The following is a 14,048-nucleotide window of genomic DNA, read 5'->3' as shown; positions in this document are numbered from 1 at the left end:
CTTAACTGTGATCGAATGGAGCCCCAGTAACACGCATGTACGTACCGCACGCCATTCACATAAATCAGTCAAGTGGGTTTTGATTTTTATCACATCTCGTCTCTCAGGCTGAACTTCCGGAGATAAGGAGGGGACACTCCAATCGGGACCCATACATCTGGCGGCTGACTCCTTAATCTGACAGGATATTAAATGACAATCATCGCGCCTGTGTCAGTGTGAAGCAGGCGAGGGTTAAATAGTGTGCATCAGGGGACTACTCTGCGACGGCGACGAAGACACGGCCCTCTCGTCTCTTTTTTTAACCCATTAAGAGCTGAGGCCAGATTCTACAAATGTCTTCCTATGACAGTTTTCTGAAAAATGTACGTTTGAGTGGTTCTCAAACTAGTTCATCCCAGAATGATAGATATTTGGCCGCAGACCTCCATCTCAAAATATGTTGCTCCAGGGACCCCCCAGAAGCAAACATGTGAGTTAAAACCGTTCGCTGTGAAAGTATTTATATTCAAAGATTTGCACACATTTTCAGGATTTTTCCAAGATAGCAGATCTACAAGCTCGTAACTGGGCACTCGGTGCTGCGCTATGAGCTTGTAGATCTGTTCTTTTTCAACGGCTAAAGTTTAAAATAATGATTACAGTGGTTAAAAGCTATAAGGCGACACAGATGCGCTCCAGGTTTTAGTGGATTAAAACGTAATCTGCTCGACAGCCCCACCGACAGCACCCAGGCTTTGCGTCGGCAGCCTCTCCATGATAAACGACACAGCCATTTATATGGGATTAAATCGGGGATTAATTTGATTCGCGTCAGGGTATGGGAATTCATTAGCGGGATGACAGTGGCACTATACATGGAGGGGGAATTGAATTTGAATCTCCCCAAGGGGGGGGGGGGACACATCACGGTGGGCCATGGGGGGCACATGTTGAGATGGAGGTCTTAAAAGACCGGGAGCTTATTGTTCTCCACTCTTAAGACATCCATTTTGACACTTGGTGCCTTTATTGCTGGTTGTCAATTGGTTGTTATCGAATTGTGTGTAGCAATGTTATTATAGGTGAGGGTGTGTCCTGTTAAAGGGACAGAGAGAGAGAGAGTAGAGAGACAGTAGAGTAGAGTGACCCATGCCACATGTTTGAGTCCGATGCCCATACCGATTTCTGAGGGTCCAAGACTACCGATTAGGTCATTATATATTTATATATATTGTCAAAAAGGACAACATCAATTCTACACAATTTGGAGAAAAAAATGATTTGATTTTTCCAAAATAAAATGTCATGATCTGTAACGGCACATTGTGAGCTTGTAGATCAACTTTTTCATTATTTTTTATTTTTATTTTGACCATAAGTTTGAAAGTTTTCACCTACAACAACATGCCCAAAAACAGGGATGCCAGGCTGAAAGTGAAGTTAAAAACCGTGACACGCCGGCTGCATAAATGCTGATACGGACGTCGTCCAAAACATGGCTGATATTTGGGCCTGGCTCTGGAGTATATAGTGAGAGGTGCGGTGGTACTGTAGACGGAAAGCCAGAGATGAGCTTAGTTGGGAAAGAGAGAGAATAGCTTATCCTCAGATTTGCACCCTCCCTGTCTATCTGTCTGGATCAGGACCAGACCTCCTCGCCACCGTCATACAAGCGTGAAGACGAACAAATACCGTTTCTCTTTTTTCCCTCCACACAGATTTAGCTCCCACTCATACGGTATTAAAATGAGCACATTATTTGAATGTCAGTGATTCTCATGAATGTTGAAATGGCATATCTATCGCCGGCCGTCCCCAACAAGCCGTGTGGTGTAAAGTAAAGGTATTAAATTCAACTCGGAATGCAGATTACAGAATTCACCTCTGCAGAACACCGTCCTATAGAGCGTTTCGGCAAATTGGACAAGTCCCATTGTAAGATAGCCTATCACTCGGGCACATGTCTGTATGGAAGAACATATGCAGGACAAAATATTACGTCGTTTGTTATTCCGGGGACTACATTGGGGGCACTCGGGCTTGTTTGCCTTTGCCGGGAGCGGAGATTGGATTGGGGGTTTAAATGAATCACTGGCGCACCACGTTTATAGGTTTCATTAACTTTTAATGAGTTGGGTGTCCTTCGCCACGATTGGCTGGCAAGGCCCTGCCTTCACTTCCTGGAAGCGGAGGAGCCGGGTGGGAAAGCGAGGGGATGTTTACAGTATGCTGGCTTCTGTGCCGTGGTCATGTGTCGCTGGATGTCTTTACCGGGGGGAAGGAAGAGAGGGGGGGTGGGGAAGGGAGAAATAGCGTGGTGTTATTCCAAAACACAATCCCTAGATATCCAACGGCACTTGCCAACCACTGAATCTAAAACCTTGTCAAGCCTCAGGGGGAATAAAGAAGCCATGTCAGATCAATCACAGCCCAGCAGGAATGTCTTTACCACAGCTGACTGACATATCGTTTTATGGCAGCTTTGCCAACAAGGCTTGATCTCAAAGACTAGCAGAGAGAGACCCGCTGGGAAATGCTCTGGAATAACCAGCAAGACGCTGTAGTGGAGTGTGTGCGTTTGTTTGTATGCATTCACACTGTATGTATGCATGCATATATGTCTGCATGCATTATTTTGTGTGTGTGTGTGTGTGTGTGTGCATAGCCTACAATACATTTGTACCCCCCCCCCCCTCACACACACACACACACACACACACACACACACACACACACACAACTCTAGTCAACCCAAGCAATAAATCGCTTCATATTCCTCAGCATCTTTAATCTCGATCCAATATTGCATCTCACTGCATGGCTGGTTGCACTCGCATTGTCTTGCGATGGGTTTTTTTCCTGGATGCTTTCGTATGTGTATGTATCTCCTGGAGGAGCTAATCTTCCCCTCCAGCACACGGCTGCATGAGAGCCTCACTTCAACACTCCCCGACAAACAATGCGGCCGCCTGTCATCTCCATTTCATCTCCTTTTGATTGATTGATTGCCCCGCTCTTATTTTACAACATTTATTTCATTTCACTTTGAAAGCTTTGATGTCTGGATGTTACATGACTCCGAAAAGAACGACACAGTCAAACCCATGGGCTATATTTTCAAGGCGGGTGTTGTAAGGAGGAGGCCATGAAGAGAGACCTACACGTTGCGGTACTTTACTTTACGCGGATAAAGCCTGAGCTTCCATCCAGCCACTGTTCAATGTACAAAAGCTGTGAGTCACTGAGAGACACATCGTCCTGGTCTGAATGGAGTGTCTTCAGGACAACCAGCTGCCACCTAACAGTAGTCAATGGGCATTGTTGATGGACCTCTCTCTCTCTCTCTCTGTCCATCCCAGGTTCCTGGATCGGGACTAGAGGAAATCTCGAGGCAGGAATGTCGCACGGTCGTGTCAGAGGAGAGAGCGGACACATCACAGTCAGTAGCTGCATTCTCACCATGTCCATCTTCCCATCACGCACGCACGCACGCACGCACACGCGCGCACACACACACACACACACACACACACACACACACACACACACACACACACACACACACACACACACAAACCTCTGCTCCTTTCCCACACACTGACAGGTCTCCAGGTTGACCCCTGTGCATGTCTGGAGAGGACCACTCAGCTTGACCACATGAACCCTAGCGTCACTACTTCTGGGGGTGAACGTTCAGGGAAAATGGCCAACCTATAGAGGCTCACAACGCATTGCAACGCAACATGTTGCAATGAATGTGAACATGAACATTGTCTATTTTCTGCAAACAGATTTGCTGTAGAGCTGAATAAAAGAGCGGACAAAGTACAGAGCTCTGGGGGACCCCAGTCAACGACGATTAAGTGGTTAAACTGCATTCAAAAGATTCCCACTGCAGCTCCACCGATCAGTGAATTACGTTGATTGTGACGGAACGTCGCCAAGATGCTGACAAGATAAATGATAGACGTTGCCTTTGCCTTTGATATAGGCGATGATTCCTGCAAATGGTTATCATGTAATTGTAAATGCGGTTTCCTTGATGTCTCTCTCCTTACGTTTGTCATTAAAAGAAAGAGCTGACCAGTGCAGAAAGTGCGATGGGCCACGTTGTGTGTGTGTGTGTGTGTGTGTGTGTGTGTGTGTGTGTGTGTGTGTGTGTGTGTGTGTGTGTGTGTGTGTGTGTGTGTGTGTGTGTGTGTGTGTGTGTGTGTGTGTGTGTGTGTGTGTGTGTGTGTGTGTGTGTGTGTGTGTGTGTGTGTGTGTGTGTGTGTGTGTGTGTGTGTGTGTGTGTGTGTGTGTGTGTGTGTAAAGGGATATAGAGGAGGTGATAGGCGATTGCAACACGTCTGAACATCCCAGATCGTTATCTGGTAGATTGGGATTCCTACAAGATATCAGCAGGAGAACATGGCTTTGTCTCCATCACTGTCCACACACTGTCCCTCAAAGTTCACACCGTTCACCACTTTCACGTCTGTTTGTTTGTACACTATCAGAGCTAAATTGACCCTCCGGGAATTTATTGTGGGTGTTTTGAGTGTGTACCTTTTTCGACTGTCCAATATTTACATTATATCAACAAACGTATCTGGTGGTGATGATCATTTATATAGTCCGACATCGTATTTATTTAAAAGTCACTCTGTAAATATTGATTAATTGTGGAGTTATGTTTAAGAATGGTAAATTCTTCTGCAAAACGGCTTTTGGGTTTGATGCCCAAAATGACATCATTACAGGCAAGCGTTTAACAGCGGAACTGACACACTTTGTTAATATACGACGTGATGAAGCATAATTTTGCTTATTATTTTCATATATATCGTTTGCCATCATATGAAGCCCTACATATTTGTGTATATGCTTGATGCATTCCAATACATAAGCTGTAAATATGTTGTGGGGGAGAAAGCAATCGGTTGCAGAGATTTCTGATGAAGCCTTAATTTGGTTTATTGTGATAGACATGTGTGAACATTTCTGCAGCTCTATTAACCTCTCTACTACACTGCCTCATGGATTTCCCATAGTGAAAATAAATATTACATTTGTTTGACTATTATTCATGAAGGTTTTGGCCTCATATAAATTCAGTTATGCACTGGACTATATACAATAATATACATTTAATGTTCATGCTCTGTTTAAATATATGTTTGTGTTTTATTGCTCATCTTTTAAAAACAACGCAACTGCTCACTATAATAGGAGGCTAAAACATGAAATAAGCTACAGCTCCACACTGGCAACACAACGATTAACTCGATTATTTTTTACATATATGATTTTGATCTTAGAATAAAGGAAAACCGTTCATGTCTAAGGCCATGAATTCAGAAAGGCCAAAACCATGATATAAAATACTCTGTTCCAAACATTAATATTGGCTTGGGAAAGGGGGGGGGGGGGATCAATATTGGCTTGGGGGGGGGGAAAAAACCTCATTTAACAACGTGATTCATTCATAAACTATATCAAAAAGGTGGAGAAAGAAAACAAGACAAAGAATGGCATCCTTAATAATTAGCCTCCTGCTAAAAAAAAATGACTGGACGAGTGACCGACGAGCAAATGCTTGGCCATGCAGCAAGAGGACGGAGGAACCCTGATGCTGGGTGGCTTTGAGTTTTGACTTTGTTGTCCTTTTAATATACTGTGGGATAGCAGTTTCCCTCGCTAAGATATGGGATTAGGACTATCTCTGGTGAAAGAAGAGTTAAGTCGGGCCAGTGTGGTCGGTCCCTCCCCTGCAATAGGCTAAAACAGAATTACAGCTTGTTCGACCGGCGTCCCGCTGTCACCAGGGAGACCGTTCTACTTGGGTGTTCCACACACAGGCAGCCAGCGCTGACTGTTCAACCACGACTGTTATACTGCTGTCTTATATAGGCTGCATGCACACTCATTCACTGACTGCAGGGAATGGAGGCCCGGGGAAAAAAGGCTGCATGCATGGCCTTTAAAACACACTACTTTAGTTTAGGTCCAACGTTATTTAACCCATTCAGGCCTGACGTCGAAATTTAAAAAAATAAGTCTTCTGAAGGAATATATATTCAAAGATTTGTGCCGCATTTTCACGATTTTTCAAAAATAGCAGACCTACAAGCTTGTAGCGCGCCACTCGGTGGCGCGCTATGAGCTTGTAGATCTGCTATTTTTCAATAGTTAAAACACCAAAAGGGGTTCCCGTACAGAATGGGCGGGAGCTATAGGAACCCTTTTTGGTGTTTTAAGCATTATGTTATACTTTAGCTATTGAAAAATGGCAGATCTACAAGCTCAGAGTGCCGCGCTACGAGCTTGTAGATCTGCAATTTTTTTGAAAAATCGTGAAAACGTTTGAACCCATATCTTTGGTTCTGGTTGGGTCCCTGGAACTAAATATTTTCAGATGGGGGTCGGTGGCCAATTATAGTTTTTGGGGTCCTTGACATGAAAAACTGTGAACCAGTGATATAGAAAGTTATTAGAAACATAGGTTTTTCTAAAGACATTTGTAGAATCTGGTCTCAGTCCTAAATGGGTTCAGCCCCCCATGACCCCCAGAGGTCTGGATATAGCCGCTAAGATCATATTTAAATTATACATGGGCTAATATTAATTAGGCATGCCCTGGGCCTATATACGATGTTACAATAGGCCAAAGTAAACCCAATTTAACCACATGAACCCCATACACAGCATATAGCGTCACTATTCTTGGGGTGAACATTCTGCCAAGAATATAGCAGATCTATTTCGGCTACAAGCTCTGCAAGTTCTGCTGTTTTCTGTGAAGATATTTAGGGCTATATCTTGTGCCACCCCTTACCGCTTATCCCTGAACTTATTTGCCATTAATTACTATATTGAAAAACCTTTTTATAATGGTTCAAATAGCCGATCTACAAGCTCACAACGTGTCGGCTAGTTTAACTATTCTTAAATGTTTTTCAAAATGGTAAGTTTAGGGTTAAGGGGTAAGTGGTGGCACAAGATAGGGCTCTTATAGGAAAAAGTATAGGGGGCCTAGCATAGACCCCTGTGGGGCTCACGATCCGGTCAACTATAAGTATATGGTTTAAGTGGAATAGGTATAAAGTCATTTGCATGCATATACTGTATACTTTTAACAACACTTGTTCATGAATTCAGATATAGGCCTATAAGACAAACGAAAACTGGTGTGCGTATTGGGAAATATTATCACGTAGCCTAATTCAATACTAACATTGATAGAATTTCAAGTGCACATTTGGCCCAGAGTCTTATGCCCTTGTGACTGTGAGAAAAATAGAGGCCTTAATTAAGAAAGAAATGTATAAGTTATAAGAAATGTGGCTGAAATGAGGTTATAGCAGAGTAAAGGGATCAACAGGCTGGACCATCCCGTTGCTATGACGACAGAAGAGCTTGTCTGTAAGGGTGCGGCCAGCGGTATCATGTCTCTGATGTGTGTGTGTGTGTGTGTGTGTGTGTGTGTGTGTGTGTGTGTGTGTGTGTGTGTGTGTGTGTGTGTGTGTGTGTGTGTGTGTGTCCACAGGTATGTTCATGCTGGAGTGTTGAGGGTACACATTTTGCCATCCAAATGTCCACTGCAGGCAATACATAGCAGACTCTCACTGTACAAAATAGTGTTATGGACCCAAAAAGGGTTACATTAACACTCAGTATTTCTGTGTATTGAAAACACATTTTGGCTGAGGTTAAAGTTAGACTATAGTATACTTTTAAACTAGCAAAGATTAAAAATAAATAAAAAAAAACATTTGTATTTCACTGGATTGACCTGCATGGTTATCAAAGGACCGGATGAGACAGAGAGAGGTAACCTATGTGTTTTTCCATGATGGGATCTTTAATTTGTGAGTGAATTAATTTGTCAAAAACATTTACGGTTTATCTATAGGCCTATATAGATTGGGACATCTAAAATAATGAGTTATACCATGTAATTATTATTTGTATTATTGTTATTCTTCGTATTATTGTTGTAATATTAATAGGCCTAATAATGATAATAATAATAATAATAAATAATAATGGTTGTAGTAATAATAATAAGATGAAAATGCATTATTATTATTATTATTATGGCTTCATTAAATATATATTATCAAATTTTACAATAGAAAATAGCTTACATTTATTAGGGCTATACTTTAGTCAATATGCTGTCTTGTCAAGAGTTCCAAGCAATTTTAGTTGTTATACCCGCGAGGCAAGCTTATAATAATACCTTGCGTCATGACAAGTCTATTCATAAAGCTCAAATAGGAAATCCCACAATATATTCAGTTGGCACAATTGCGTGTATGGCCGAGAGACCCGCGTAAAGGCTTATATAATAATTTAACTCGAGCTTAATTTATCCTTCATTTAACGATGCCGCGGTGCCCTAATAATATTAATATGAATTAACTGATGACTCGAGACGCGTTGTTTTCTTGAAGATTCATTATTTTTGGCAAGCGACACCGTGATCCATATATAGCCTATACGCGGCATAAATGAGGTTCGAACATAATGGGGGTCTCTCTCCCCTCTCCTCTCTCCCTGCGCCTTGCATCAGGTTCACACACACTCCTCCATGACATCAATGCAGCAGCAAACGATATCAATCAAGCGCTTCTGTCACGATGCCATTGAAAGACGCTCCAACTAAAGAGGCAACAATCACCATAGCCTGCAATGCCCAGCATGGGCTCCACACTATTCACTACACAACCAGCCACCAGCACACAACAACCTGCTGCAAATCACCTTCTGGTTTTTTGTCGTCAAATATTAAATTCAATACGGCCTCATCATGTGAGCTTGAAGAAGAGAATTAAGATGCACCCATCTCTCTCATGGTTCCACGTGTATATAGTCCTACATTGGAACAACCTTCGCCGAACTAAAGATAATACAAGTTTTAAAAAAATGCCCCCATACCTGTTTTAAAACGGTCGATGCATGTTGTTTGGCTGCGAGCCGCCTTTCTTTCCGCGTGTGGCTCATCATTGTAGATGGGAAGCTGTCCTTGTGCCGTCTGCACAGAGCCGGCTATAGCTCCACTCCACACACACACCACCACCACAGCATTTATTTGAGCTCAAACTCTGCCACTGTTGACTTTAGCACAAAGCAAAGATTTCACTGCCCCGCTAGTTAAAACAAAAATGATTATTTTACAGAGATATCGATCAGTGTGCTATAAAAAAAAAGGGAAAAAAAGAAATCAGCTTAGCATTATATGTCTAAAAAATGAATAGAACGAAATGTAATGTCTGAGTAAATTTACAGAGCCGTGCCGGTGTGGTGGTGTGACGTCCCTATTCAAAGTTTACACTTCTCCAATTTGGTTGTGGTGATGTGTGTACTGTGTACCCTTCCCTATATGTGACTCCATTGTTTACTAGCTTTGTTTATTCGCAGATCACGGGTGTTTAAAGGACGATCTGTAAAGAGGGGGACTGGGGGAAATAAACGCACACTTTTAGTTTTAGGCCTCTGTACGTGTTCAGGGGGCCTCAAACAGACCCCGCTCCGTTTTCTGCATGCATGCGCCCGGCCTTGGATTTGAGCGCGCAGCGGGGAAGGAGGGGAGAGGAGAGAGAGCTCTGTATGTGCGCGCGGTTGGAATGCGGGTTTCTGATTCATTTGGGAGACACAGAGAGAGAGAGAGAGACCCACTAATAACTATCTTTATTATCTTATCTGATGGTGGAGATAATGAGACTCAACGAGAGGGGTGGGTTCGAGTGCTTTACAAGGAGGTGCAGAGACAATGGGGCCAGATTGTTGAAGAGTCTGAAGACAGAGGTTTTTTAGAGCCTCACTGTGCATGTTCCCCAAATCAGCCTCCTCCTGTCCCTGAACTATTCTCCGGCGCCGCGGGAGACTTTGTTTATGTGACAATGAAACGTATATCTTATTCAACCATCTACATATAATGCTGTGCACTGTGTGTGTGTGGGGGGGGGGGGGGTGGCTGTGTGTGAAAACTTAATTTAAACTCCATGCAGACGATATTTCGCTCGTCGAAATATCTGTTCTTGTCACAATATGGCTCCAATTAGCCATGAGGGGTTGTTGGTTTTTTTTTTGGGGGGGGGGGGGGGTCAACTTGTCAGACGTCCATCCACTGACTGACAGATGGACCGACAGACCTGCATGTATAGGTTTTCCATGCGGTTATGGTTAAATGCCAAAGGCTGGTTGTGGTATTTCACTATATCATTTGAATCATTTGACTGACTTGTTGTGTTTGACTATACCCTGCAGGGAATCTAAGTCAGTCATTCAAATGATTCTTATTGAATAAACTAATATAGCTATACTGTTATGATGGGGGGGGGGGGTCTGCCCTACATTTTATGGGCAGACTTTGACAATATTGTCTTTTTTGTTTAGTTATTTGTACACAGTTTGTTTACGTCATTTTATTGTATCTTATTGTTGCATATAAATATTTTGTGATTGGTGTTTGAATAAAATTACCTATACAATTTTCTGTTTATATTATAGTAGGGGTCATTAATGTTACTAAAGGCAATGGTTTAGAAATAAATCACCACATGGCCCGGTGAGAAATTATCATATTAAATTTTACAATTTCGGGTAGGCCTATTATTATTTAGTTCTATATATCATTTGACATTACATATTTCAAAATAGTTTATTACAGCTGCGCAGCGTATGCACTCTGCAGGTGTGAGAAATACCAATTAAATTACACTGTATCCATTGGGCTGTTTCTGGACTTTACATTATTAAATCTTATCATATTCATATAGTCAGTTCAACTTCATTCATGGATATTATTGATGCATAGCCTTTTAACGTTTTGAGTGGTTTATCACCATTTGAAATGAACACAGCAATAATAGCTATACTAGCCTATATACTACCTACTATACTACTACTACTACTACTACTACTACTACCAATAATAATAATAATAATAATAATAATAATAATAATAATAATAATAATAATGCTTGTAATATTAATATAATGTATATGGGCAAAAAAACAAGATCAACGATCATATTCAGAAAAAGGAAAACAATAACACTTTAATATAGATTCTGTTCTTGTCACTACAAGAATACACATACAAGCCATAAATAGCAATTACACAAATGATTGAAGAGATCTCCGAGGCATTTAAATTCATTTAGGAATCCATAGGCTATTAACAGCAGATGCAGATGCTATATTTTTTTTACAGCGAGTTATGGTCATATTGTCTTTGGGTCCATAATATCCTGAAGCCGCCTTTCTGAACAGAGTTTGTCACATTATTATTAACATTCCTTTTTCTTCTCAAAATAATTAAGCTTAATTTAAAAAAAGCCTTTAAATGTACTCCTTGGTCGCGCGACACCGTCGTACTAATGGGGAGCATCAATTAGGCTTTTTTTCTTCTTCTAACAAATTCGACAACTAAAATCAGTGAGAAACGTCAAAAAATATCCGAAATACATATTATACACAAACTATATATATTTTTTTACAAATGTACAAATCACTGGAAAAGGTCCATTATTCGAGGAGGAGAATTAAGTTCATGTGGAGTTCATGATAGGCCGGGAGTAGACGCCTTGGTAGTACGTGGTGTCGGCGAGGGACGACGGGTCGAGGCCCGCCTTGCCCGACATGGAGCCCGCGTGCATGGACAGGGCGCCGGCCATCGGGGAACCGTAGCCCGAGTAGTGCATCACCTGCTCGTAAGTCTTTAGGTCCATTTTGTGATGCTGCTGCTCCGACGACATGAGGTTGTTGATGGAGAACGGGTGGTTGAACGAGTAGTGGTGCTCCGGCTTCAGGTGCTGCGCCACCACGTCGTGTCCGGACAGCACCGAGTGGTGCTGGGCCATGAGGTGCTGAGACACCACCTGGGAGGCCGGGGAGGGGGCCGCGTGGTCCGGGCTGAGCGCTCCATGCGCATGCTGGCCCTGCTGCTGCTGCTGCTGTTGCTGCTGCTGCTGTTGCTGCTTCATGTCCGACATGGAGGCTCTCTTGTGCTCGTTGGAGGAGTGGTTCGAGTGCGCCGGGGACTCGTTGCCGTTGCAGCTCTCCGAGCTGCTGTTGGAGCCGCCCTCGGACGTCTTGCGGCCGCCGCCGCCGCCGTTCTCCTTCGCCGCCTTCATCATCATCTTGTCGCACTTGAAGCGCTTCTGCCGCCGCAGGTAGCAGCCGTTCTCGAACATGTTGCCCGAGTCCGGGTGCAGCGTCCAGAAGGAGCCCTTGCCGGGCTTGTCCGGCGACCGCGGCACCTTGAGGAAGCAGTCGTTGAACGACAGCGAGTGGCGGATGGAGTTCTGCCAGCGCTGCTGGTTCTGCCGGTAAAAGGGGAACAGGTCCATTATCCACTGATAGATCTCCGCCAGCGTCAGCATCTTGCTGGGCGACTGCTGGATGGCCATGGTGATGAGCGAGATGTACGAGTACGGCGGCTTGGCGTGCGTGTAGCTCCGCCGGTAGGTCTTGGGGTCCCGGGAGCGGTTGATGTTGGACTGTCCGTACATGGGGCTCATGGCGTTCATGTTGGTGTAGGAGCCCAGCGCGTTCATGGAGGCCGGCTGTCCCGTCATGGGGCTCATGCTGGGGCTCAGCGCGGCGCTCATGGCCGTCATGCCCGCCGCGTGGCCCATGCCGTTCATGGCGACGCCGGCGCCCGGCGACATGCCGGTCATGGAGGGGCTCATGCCCGTGTTGACCGCGTAGGAGGACATGTTCATGGAGTTGGCCGTCATGTTGGCCGAGGTGCTCATACCGGACATGCTCATGTAAGTGTTCATCGTGTTCATTCCCAGGCCGGTGTTCATGTTGCCAACTGAGGTGTAACACTGCAAAAACAATACAGAAAACACCACCGTTAAAAAACAGAAATATCACACATAAATATAGCAGTTGCTATAAGTGTCAAACCTAATTGATTATTATAATTTCTATGCTAAAAACAATATCTGAATATCAATGAAAAATATTTATAAATCCTAATTGTGTGCAGGGAACATGATCCATATATGTTTTGTTGGCGCTCATAGATATTGCTGATCTCTCAAATACATAAGGTGGATATAACCTAGATATGATTACAGCTACATGTATGTATAGGGAAACCATGTCAATGATTGACTGAAAATATACAAAATCGATGAAAATGTTCTTGAAGCCTCAGAACACTGCATGTTCACGGCGCAAGCACGAACGAAGCCGCGGCAACCCAAATATTTGAATGATTGAATCAATCTATCAACAAATACCTCAAATGTTTGTTTAATGGAGGGGGAAAAATCCGATTTAGTAAAGATACATATAGACTTATGAAATTATACACCGAGTGAAAAGTTCTCCCCCCCCCCCCCCTACTTACATGTCAAGCAACTTTGTTAGGATAGTGCGCTCGCTGCGTGGAGATGGGAGAGGATTTGGAGGCGCCTCAAGTCAATATTTGATCACAAAGTTAATATTATCTCAGGGCTAATATTGAGTTGTATAAAATGGGATCGGCTTTAGACGCGGACGCGGGGAGAAGGGGAAAAAAATAAACTATATTTAAGGTACCCACCTCGGGCTCTCCGTAGTAGCTGCTCCAATCGGTGTGTTCGTGTCCTTCCATTTTAACTGCTCCGAGCATCCTGGAAGATCCACCGAGTTTACAAACCGCGTCTTCCCCGCAGAAGAAATGTCACAAAACCGTCTCGCGGCGGCGTGACTAGGGACACACGGGGTAGTATTTGGGTCGTCGCTGCTGCTTGCTGGGGTCGTGTCCGTGTTCCTTGAGTCAAGGACGCATGTGTGTGTGTGGTGTGTGCGTGTGCCCATGGACTGGAAGCCAGTTGTATATAGTCGCCCTTGTGGTGCCCTCCCTGGCTGCAAATGCTGTCTGTTGGAAGAGTGGAGTTGGAATGACGTTGAGTGCAGCCTGTTAACGCCGTGATATAGCCGTGTGCGCTCTGTGCGCGAAGAGGCAAGCCTCCAATCCGCACTTCTTCGGCTCGGCCCCCATTTGAATAATCTCCACTTCTCTCACACCTAGACGTGAGACTCCTTCCATGATGCGAGCTTCACCCCCCCCCCCCCCC

The 14,048-nt window shown here is 43.9% G+C and overlaps 1 protein-coding gene and 1 long non-coding RNA gene across 3 annotated transcripts in view; one reads left to right on the top strand and one right to left on the bottom strand.

Annotated features, from left to right (window-relative positions):
- LOC306942100 overlaps nucleotides 1-4,981 on the top strand; it is a 74,042-nt gene extending 69,061 nt beyond the window's left edge. The window contains exons 5-6 of one of the 2 annotated variants that reach the window (XR_013792236.1): nucleotides 3,342-3,421; nucleotides 4,297-4,981. This is a non-coding gene — a long non-coding RNA (uncharacterized lncRNA). Of the gene's footprint in view, nucleotides 1-3,341; nucleotides 4,112-4,296 lie in introns of those variants that run through there. The other variant, XR_013792237.1, reaches the window with a different exon arrangement.
- Nucleotides 4,982-11,004: 6,023 nt separating this feature from the next.
- Nucleotides 11,005-13,844, bottom strand: foxa2 (forkhead box A2). Its single transcript, XM_079528176.1, has 2 exons — nucleotides 13,532-13,844; nucleotides 11,005-12,806 (listed from the first exon to the last, which is right to left on the bottom strand). Exons 1-2 carry the CDS (start codon nucleotides 13,598-13,600, stop codon nucleotides 11,523-11,525), a joined length of 1,353 nt encoding a protein of 450 aa, XP_079384302.1. The 5' UTR covers nucleotides 13,601-13,844; the 3' UTR covers nucleotides 11,005-11,522.
- Between the last annotated feature and the right edge of the window lie 204 nt (nucleotides 13,845-14,048).

The sequence above is a fragment of the Electrona antarctica genome (genome assembly GCF_951216825.1).
Source record: "Electrona antarctica genome assembly, chromosome: 18".
Classification (NCBI taxonomy): domain Eukaryota; kingdom Metazoa; phylum Chordata; class Actinopteri; order Myctophiformes; family Myctophidae; genus Electrona; species Electrona antarctica.
This window is presented reverse-complemented; position numbering and strand designations above follow the sequence as displayed.

What these genes read in the sequence shown, in the direction of transcription:
- foxa2 (XM_079528176.1), bottom strand. Translation starts at nt 13,600, where the DNA reads ATGCTCGGAGCAGTTAAAATGGAAGGACACGAACACACCGATTGGAGC. An exon ending in GCTACTACGGAGAGCCCGAG is followed by an intron (nt 12,807 to 13,531) that starts GTGGGTACCTTA and finishes TTGTTTTTGCAG; the next exon opens with TGTTACACCTCAGTTGGCAA.